The sequence below is a fragment of the Ascidia mentula genome, chromosome 9, assembly GCF_947561715.1.
Source record: "Ascidia mentula chromosome 9, kaAscMent1.1, whole genome shotgun sequence".
NCBI lineage: Eukaryota > Metazoa > Chordata > Ascidiacea > Phlebobranchia > Ascidiidae > Ascidia > Ascidia mentula.
In genome coordinates, this window is record NC_138574.1 from 1,010,559 (window position 1) to 1,020,718 (window position 10,160).

At 39.5% G+C, this 10,160-nt stretch overlaps 1 protein-coding gene across 1 annotated transcript; it reads left to right on the plus strand.

Moving 5' to 3' along the window:
• The first annotated feature begins 6,171 nt into the window (after nt 1-6,171).
• LOC145913668 (TM2 domain-containing protein 1-like) lies at nt 6,172-8,780 on the plus strand. Its single transcript, XM_083001407.1, has 5 exons — nt 6,172-6,386; nt 6,627-6,714; nt 6,768-6,868; nt 7,179-7,278; nt 8,121-8,780. Exons 1-5 carry the CDS (start codon nt 6,244-6,246, stop codon nt 8,226-8,228), a joined length of 540 nt encoding a protein of 179 aa, XP_082857533.1. The 5' UTR covers nt 6,172-6,243; the 3' UTR covers nt 8,229-8,780.
• Nucleotides 8,781-10,160: the final 1,380 nt, after the last annotated feature.

Below are 10,160 nucleotides of genomic sequence, written 5' to 3' on the forward strand. Positions count from 1 at the left end.
AAATCGAATTCCATTACCTTGAGGAAGCCTTGTTGAATAACAGGCGAAACGTCGGTGAATAAAGTTACGTTTTATCTTTGCCAGAAGAACAGATTATTAAGTTACAATATGCCTGGCAGCAACAAAAACATTACTTTTGCCTTATGTTTGTTTACATACATGTGTGTGGCCAACTTAGCCCCGAAATGCCATCTTTGTCGTTAATGCGTCTGAACAACAAAGCCTAATTTCGAGACAGTTCCGACTCATCCCCTACTACAAGGTCTTCGTGGACAAATAGATTCATCACGATGAAATACGCCAACGTCGCTCGTCAAGCGATACGAAAAAGCATGCTGCCATTGTGGATGAAATTTGTATGCGCGGAGGACTGACTTGATGTTGGGTGTGTAAGTAACTCTGTCTCAGAGATATTTAACAGTGTCTCGATAGCGTGAGCGCGGGAGGAGTCTCTTGTATTGCAATAATTTTCTTCTAACTCGTCTTGCAAAGAAATCAGACCTTGGATAATTTTCTGGATAACGATTGTATTGAAATCCGCCAACTGTTTTATGAAGACAGTAGTACATTACGAACTCTGCAATTTGAACGTTGATTCTACCAGATTCAGAGTGAATTGCAGTTATAAAGTAGAATATTAGCAGAATCGTAGAATGATATTACAGGTACACGCTAGGCTATTTAAGCTCTCCCTGAGAACTGATTGGTCAATAATGTCGCGTGATATCTTGAATCGCTTGAAATAATATAATACAAGAACATAAATACAGAATATGTAATCTGGGGCATCGAGGTTATGTATAAACCGGATATAGGTGATTCACACGTGCGGAAGGTTAATGGTTCTTCGTGTCTGGTAGACACATTCTGTGGGAACACTAATGGAAGACGATCGCTCGTGTGTTATCTGGGACGTGTAACATACGTCACAAAGACCAGTGTTTGTATAATCCCACAATGTGACCCAAATCATTGAGCCATCGAATATTCTCGAGTAAAGTGATTCATTCAACATCCTGTTTACCACATAAAATGTCCTCCTATGCTTATGTCACATCACACCTATGTTCTTGTATTATATTACTTCAAGCGCCTCATGATATCACGTGACATTATTGACCAATCAGCTCTCATAATGGAGAGCGTTAAAGAGCCCAGTTTAGACCGGTAAATTCATTCTATTCTATTTGACTCTACTTGATTCTATCGTATTACTGTTACACTGCTAATATTACTGAGACTCAACAAGCTATTCGCCGGCTTGGGATTTATTCCCATAGCCTGATAATAAACTGTTTATTTGGAATCAGCGGTTTGCTGGTGAGAACGAGGCAGAAGCAGATTTAACAATCGAAGAGACTCAATTCGCGCTCAGGCCATCGAGACACTGTTAAATATCTCTGAGACCCTTAGAGTTATTTACAATAGTGCCCCGTCTTCGGCAACTCCCTTGAGATCAGAGAGAAGAAGCAGACGTGTTTCACCAGCCAGTACACCAAGATACCCGGCAAACCGACGACGCAGCCCGTACAACTCCAGGCGACCAGCACGCCAAACCAGAAGTCCAGGTGACAATCTGTCTCCAACTTCTCAAATATTTTTTGACCAGGAACTCCAGCTCTATTCCCGGCCGCGCAACCACTCAACCTTGGCCCCCCTCTTGGCAAGCGCACTTAGGCGCCGAAGACAATCATCTGGAAGCAAGGAACCTTCTACACCTCCCCCACGCAACATCAGAACCAAATCACGTTCACCACTTGGACCAGCGGACTCGTTTTCACAACAAGGAAGACGCCCCACTCAACATCTTGGAACCCAACAGCACAGCGAAGGAGATCGGAACAACCCCAGCAATTCTGCCCAACGAGAGGTAGAATACCTTCGACAATAACAAAAACGAATAATTCAAAAACTATAATCGCTCGCACACGCATTTAATTATTTATTGATAACCGACTTTTTATTGCATGATCATTTTTTTTCAATGTGCATATTGTGTTTTACCCTTTATAAGCCTAAAAGCTCCCATAAGACCTAGGTCGCTAGGGAAATTTTTATAAACTTACATAGTTTAGCGCCAATTGTTTGTCCGGCATAACGGTTTGTCACTACCAATAGGAAACCATAATAATTACAGACTGCTAACGCAAAAGCCTGTTGTTTTTGGCAATTACAAATTAATGCAAACGCCTGTTGTTTCGGCATTTGCAACCCATCTTCCCCAAGCCAGCATATTGCTCCAGTCGCCATTTTTTTATCAACCTTTGTGTTGGGTTTGAACCCAACAAACTTGTAACAACCACGTTGAGTAAATTCATAAAGGAAGCCACTTTTTCGCCCGTAAGTAAGCGCACACGCAGTAAAACAGTAACCCCATTATCCCCAAGCCAAACCGTCGCCATGTCAACAAGCGAAGCAGAAATTCCCATAGTTTCGCCGCGTAGTTTGTCATCGGAAACAAATCAGTCATTTCCCCCGGCGCACAATCACGATAACACCGCAAATGAAGCGCAACTACAGCCGATGGTAAAACAAAATTTCCAGCTCGCTAGATTTTGGCCCAATGCCCACAGCCATAAGCAATACTTCCAATATGCTGACAGACAATTTCAGAAAATGGCAATTACCTCCGATTCTGACAAATTTGATTTTTTGTTGAAAAGTTTTTCGAAAGAGCAAACGTCCCAGTTCCAGAATTTAATTTCGCAGGCCTCTGTAACTGATACGCCGTATACTACCCTTAAGAAGGCAATAATTAAGCAAGCTACCGGATTGGGCGCCCAAATTTGGCAGACGGACATTTCAAACCTTATCCAACTCCCCAACGAATTCCCAAGTGTTTATTTAAATCGTTTGGCAAACGCCTGTGCTGAAAACCCGCATACTAATCAATTAGCACGAAAATTAGTGTTAAACGAATTTCTGCAACGTATGCCGACAGAAATTCAAATCTTGATTAAGTCACAAAATCCTGATACTTCGCTAGAAGACATTGGAATTTTAGCAGATCGAATTTCAGATACCAACCCCAATGCGCCAAGCGACCGCACGCAGCCAAACGAAATGCAACGTTTAACAAGTCAACTACAGGAATTGTTAACTACGTTTCAATCTTCAGCGACAGGACAGGGAACGCAAAAACCGCATTATTCAGATCGCCAAAATTATCAATCTTACAACAGGCAAGCACAACCGTTCAGGCGTAACGCATTTCAGCCACGTAATACAGCACCGCAACGCGCGACCGGAAGCTCTTATCAGCTGTTTCAGCAGCCGCAGCCGCAGCCGCAGCCGCAGCCGCAGCAGTACAGTACGTCACAGCAGCCGCGCAAGCCATTTTCGGGATATCCCCCAAATAGACAGCGTTATAACTCAGACTTATGTTTTTTATCACGCGCGTTTTGGTCCCCAAATAAATGCACTCCCCCTTGCCAATGGAAAGGCAATTAACAAGACATCCCTCCTTGTACATAATTATATTATTAACCATGTTTTGGTGCACTGGCACAACTAACCTTGATTTCAATTTGCGCATTTGTTCGCCGCAACAAGTTGCGGAATACGAGATATTCCCCCGGAAACCTGCCATCGCCACCTGCTCAATATGACCAAAAAATGCCATGCTAATGGTTTCCGCCTTGATAGAAATTTAAAAGAAATTCCAGCCATATCATGTCCCGCTGTAGAAATAATTACTACAAACACTTATTACTTTTTTGGAGCACAAACATCCCACTCCATGCGATTTTGTCCAGCCCAATTATCAGGCACTAACGCCCGCCTGCAAAGGCCATGCTGACTGCTATTGGTTTTTACCTAAACGATTTAAATGATCAATTACGATCAAGTTTCCAACACCTGAATGCTGATGCATCTTACCTAGAATGTCAACTGCAATCTTATCACTCGTTGCTACTTGCAACTAACGCGCGCATTAACCTCTCTCTTACTTTATCATTACTCACGGGACAACAGAAAGCAGCCATTACTGGAGAAACTATCACAGAGATCGGCTGCACGTACCGAAATGTACGCCTACTACGCTCCTTACAATATAATAATGTATTTGCCACACGTCCTTTGTTTACCGAATTAGCCTGGCCAGCTAACTCGAAGCAAACCGTTTGGCAGCTGTACTCTAACGGAGAATTACACTCAAAGGTACAGTTTGTAGAGCACTACCAACCTAATAGGATTTTTCTCTTTAAAATACAAGGAAAAACCTACCGGTTTATTAATTATGCAATGTCCCATGTTGATACGAATATCAACCAATTAACCCCGCAATTGCTTCCTATAAATAAGTCGATTAAGTAAGATAACTTTATCGAAGCTTCCAACATTCTATAGAATGTTCCTATAGGAACCCCTCATTACCCGCTGAGGGATCTAGACTCAATTCTTGCGTCACTGGCACAGACCAAACGGCAGAATGAACGCTTAGACTCGTATTTTGGAGGCAAAAGGACTTCTCCAAAACGTCGGATGTGGCAAACTTGCGCATCTTCAAGCAGCATCCATTCAGTACTTAAACAAACGTTATTAATGACACTCTCCTCTATAACAGACCCATTTTGGAGCAGTATTTTGGCTATTTTAGTCATTTTATCCTTAATTTGGGGTGTCATATTAACAGGCTTTGCAATTAAGCATGTCTGACTACGCCTATACCCACGTGTAAGACCAACTATTGCTCATTATATAGCACGGGCTCGGACAAACTTAAATCCCTTCAATAGGAATGCACCAGGTAACGAACCTGAAGCAGCAGTACAAAACGAGGCTGAAAATAATCCCTTGCATGAATTGTACCCTGATTTACAAAATGTAAATGCCCAGCAAGAACCAGCCGCACCTCCCACTGCATAGGCGCATGGCCCTATCCATAAATCTTCTCGCATTGTTATCACCCCCACGACATGCTAATGACCCTTTGTGTATTCGCATGTCATTGCACATTTGTTGTGACTTTTCCTTGTGCATCATTATAACCGAGATTTCTCTATAACATACCAAATTTGTGTATTATATCATTTTTTTTCCGTACCCACCATTTGAATTTCACTCGTTCAATCGCATTAACAATTTTTTCAATCGCCCACAGCTGATGTTATATTCATCAACTGCAAATCTGGGGGGAAGTACTTGTAACATACGTCACAAAGACCAGTGTTTGTATTGCGTAATGTTTTGCGTGTGTAACATACGTCACAGAGGCCAGCGCTTGCATAATCCCACAATGTGACCCAAATCATTGAGCCATCGAATAGTAAAGTGATTCATTCAACATCCTGTTTACCACATAAAATGTCCTCCTATGCTTATGTCACATCACACCTATGTTCTTGTATTATATTACTTCAAGCGCCTCATGATATCACGTGACATTATTGACCAATCAGCTCTCATAATGGAGAGCGTTAAAGAGCCCAGTTTAGACCGGTAAATTCATTCTATTCTATTTGACTCTACTTGATTCTATCGTATTACTGTTACACTGCTAATATTACTGAGACTCAACAAGCTATTCGCCGGCTTGGGATTTATTCCCATAGCCTGATAATAAACTGTTTATTTGGAATCAGCGGTTTGCTGGTGAGAACGAGGCAGAAGCAGATTTAACAATCGAAGAGACTCAATTCGCGCTCAGGCCATCGAGACACTGTTAAATATCTCTGAGACCCTTAGAGTTATTTACAGACGCATTTAAATGGTTATTATGACACAATAATAAAGGTATGGTGTGACATAAGCACAAGAGAATATTTTATGTGCTAAAAAAGATGTTGAATGAATCACTTTACTTGAAAACAATCGGTGAATAAATCATTTGGGTCACATTATAGAGTTATGTTTTCACTTTCACCGGCAAGAATTCTTTTACCGTTTCGCTTACTGTCAGCACTGGTGTTCCTTCAACATCCCACTCACAAAATTTGTGGATATAAAAAAGAGCATGTGTATAAACGATGTCAGCATGGTATATTCACATGAAGTACAATGGGTTGGAGATGTTTTTCAGTACTATTTCTATGACCTGGTGGTTTTCCCAACTGGTACTTTCGTATGATCCCATGAGCGGTAGTTTGCGTAGAAAATTTATTATTTTGTTTTATGATTTTCATCCTCAAATAAGTAAAATTTTGTGCATTGTTATGTTTTACTAGAAACACAATTTCCTAATGTTCTAATACGTAGAAAACATGACGTTAGATAGAGCGATAAACAAATTTTAATTAGAAAATGATTTGTGTTTGTTTGATTTTGGGAATCTTGTTGAAATCAGCCACCTGTCAAACCAGCAAACCTGTTTCTTGCAGTGAACTTCTTGTTGGACAATATTATTGTGATAAACCAGTTATTGATGACTTTACACAAGAAATAAGGTGGAAAAAAGTTTAGTGAAATTCAATTGATGTTAAAACAGTAAAATAAATAAGATACCTTAACATTGAAATAATTTTACAATTAGAACATCATTTAAATAAAGTAATTTGTCCCAATTGTCATCAAAACAAACCAACATGAAAATTAGGCCCAAAACGAGAAAAAAATATTTTTTCTTTTATGTTTTGCTACTTTTTATAATGCAAACATTATGATCATTATTTTTGTTGTATTTTCAGCGGATGTACAAAGCAAGGAACAACCAAAGTATCATGTTACCCTCTTAATGGCATACATTGCAATGGAAAAGTGTTTAATGGAACCATAGTAAGCAATACATTAAAACGTTCATGTGTGATTCTCACAACTTGTGTTGCCAGGTTGGATTTAAGAAGACCATCCTTTGTAGATACACAAATGGTTATTCATATGGAGTAGCTCTTGGTCTTTCAATATTTCTTGGCTGGCTTGGCATGGACAGGTCTGTGGCCAAGTTGTTATTTCCTGTAGATTCTCTTTTACTATTGCTTATTATTTTTATAAATAACATTGAGTTGTGTCTGTGTGTGATAAATTTAAATCTTGTTTGTAAAGTTTTGACACTTTAACTGCAGAATTATCCTTGCCATGAAGTAACACAAGCATTATAAAGATTCCCTCAGGTGTAACTATAAATTTAATTTAATTAAACAGAGTTTAAGTAAGAAAATACTTTCTTTTTTAATGTCTGTGCCATTTTACTTATGTGCTACAATAAAAGCAAAATATACGAACCTCAATTTATTTTTCAGATTTTATTTGGGCTACCCAGCAATTGGTTTATTAAAACTCTGTACATTTGGACTGTGTGGAATTGGATGCTTGGTTGACTTTCTGTTGATAGCCTTGCAGGTGGGGAGTCTTGCTTGTATCAGAATCATGAATAAATTGTGGAAAACATGGCTACTAGTAATGTACATGTGGATCTAAGCCACAATACGAATTCCTAATTTTTTGGCAGTAACCTATTAACAACCAATACCTTGCATATGCCTCATTTTAATCATGTAAAGATCTAGTCTATTTCAAGCACTTGTCTTGACAAATATACATTTCTATGAGGACTCAGTATTGCTGTTCTTAGCTTTAAAACTCACAGAAATTAAATAAAACATTGGCACCCATGCCTGGAGTAATTTTGCATCCCATCCAGTTTTATTTGAAAAAGTATTTAAAAGTAGATAAATTAATTGTGAAACCTGGATGGATATTGGTGTAAGATGTTGAAGGTTGTTGTTTCCCATCCTTTCAATAACATCACATGATTTCACAAGCAGTGTTAACATTATATTTTGTCGTGGTGGTACGTTTTCTTCAATGTATATATTCCGAAATCTACCCTTTTTTCCCAACGCCACTTGTGCGTGACACAGGTGGAAACTTCACGTTTGCAAAATTACAATATCAAATAGCCTGATTGAAAATAAATGCGTTGACATCAGGCTATTTAATATTGTAATTTTGGTACGTTTTCTTGGTGTTGGTTGTGTGCTGTATCAGTACAGTTACCCTGAGGAAGCCTTGTTGGATAACAGATGAAACGGTCGGTCAATAAAGTTACGTTTTTATTGAAGAACAGATTATTAAATTGCAATATGCCTGGCAGCAACAGAAACATTATAGAAGGTTTCTCGATCGGACAAACACAATTTCAACACCCGCAGCTTTCTTTACATCATGTTATTTATTTGCAGGTTGTGCTCCCAGCCGATGGATCGAACTATGTGATAGATTTTTATGGTCCCAGGCTCATCCAGCTCTTCCTAAACAACGACACATATTATAAAGTTGCTGCTGGATGAGATGACAGGCTGTTACTTCGTTCCACTTGGAAGTTTATTTAAAACAATAAATGCTTCAAAGAGAGATGTTTATCATTGCTCATTCGGGGTGATATACAATCGACTACATTTCTACCTGGTTTATGAAATATTCCAAACATTTTTGGGATAAAAGTTAATCCAATATCACATGTGGTCTTGAGGACAGTTGCTTTCAACAAGCTGTTTGAGTGTGAATTGGTCAGTTAAAATGTGATTTGTATGAAATGCTGGAGGCCAATTGAACAGACTTTAATTTATGCTTTGCACGGAATCATGTTGCCTATAAAACATTTACGGTTCTCTGTATTTATTCTCTGCATTTCGCTCATGACGTTTCAGAATGAAAGCACGCCTTCTGTGATGTATGTGTTGTGGAATCAGAAACATTTCTTTGCTTTTATGACCGACGGGCTTCTACCAAGGGTTCACTGGGACTTAAAACGTTTAAGAATATTGGAATACTCGCTTCTTAAAACCTACTTACCGACCAAACAGGGGTTATCTGTGATCTAAACGATACACTCGTTTCATGCCACACAGGTCTCATTTAATCGCTCAAATCTGGAAATAAACTGAAATTATCGTGACTTGAATGAGGTAGAAAATAAGCTGGATTTAGTCGTGAAGCAAACGCGATGCAAGTCTGGTAACGCAGGAAGAGTTTAGATCAACTGTTCCCAACCGGACGGTAAATTTACCCCATGGGGTATAAGTAAGAGTAAACAAGAAATTTACAAACTCTTCACTGTATGCCGTGTAGTTTCTGAACGGTTCTGGTTTGGCAAACCATTTGTTATTTTTACATCATTTCTTTGCTTCTTGCGTTCAGGTATTTATTTTAAAATCTCTCTTAATATGTTAAAACATTGTGGGTAAATTTTGTCTTCAAAGGCTTCCAAGAAAAATGGTTGGAAACCTAGAGCTTGGATGTAAGTTGGTTACCAGCTCCATCGATTCTCGATTCTTCAGACGCAATTGAGTTTCAATGCCTAAAATGTTGACCTACCTGTTACTAGGCAGGAATCTATGATAGACCGATGTTAAAGGTTTTAAATCAGTGAAAACTTGTTACGTGCGTCTGGATGCTTAATTTTCAAGTAAATCCTCATAACATTAAGAAAAACGTTATTGTTATCGCCAGTCACGTGCACGAAGAGTCGTCCCGCGGGAGTTGAGCTCACGTGGTTTCAAAATCAGCATTTTCAGCAGCTTGTCAGAAATCTTCGTTTTCTTACCATCGCCGGGAATGTAGAACTTTTTTCTCGGACCCAACATCATTTTTGTCCCCAGAAAGTTACACAGTGTAAAGCATACAAAATTCAAACAACTTTTAGGACGCAAAGATGTGCTACATGCTGTTCAATACTGTGTATACCGCTACAGTTGAAGCTTCTAGTCAAGGCGGTGGTCGAAGAGTCGATCTTGCCCTACTATGAGAGACAATCTTCGCGCGAAGGCGTGGGCTCAGTGAATGGTTTCGAGGGACGAGTATGGTGCGGATAGGTTGGAATTTTGACTGGGGCGGTGCGTGTCACGAGGTGGCAGAGTATATGAAAGTAGCAAATATGTAGTAAGAGAACAAATGCCTCGTTTGGTGCAGCATGCGTCAAAAGCTGTAAAAATGTATGCGAGTTGAAAAACAAACCACAGGGATAACATGATTTTATGTTAGCGTGGAGGTAATTATAATACCTGATGTTGTTAATTAGGAATACGGTATGCGTTGTCTTGGTAATACTGAACGTGAGCTGGGTTTTGATGAGGGCATAAGATTGAGTAAGAATGGTGCGTTTTTTCCAAAATTGGAAGCCTCACACGTTGGTGCGTGTGTGTGGTTATTGGTTCTCTTTAAGTAGTTTTGTGTCCCAAGAACAGACTCTGGACACCATGTTTAGTGTCTTGAGTCGCTTT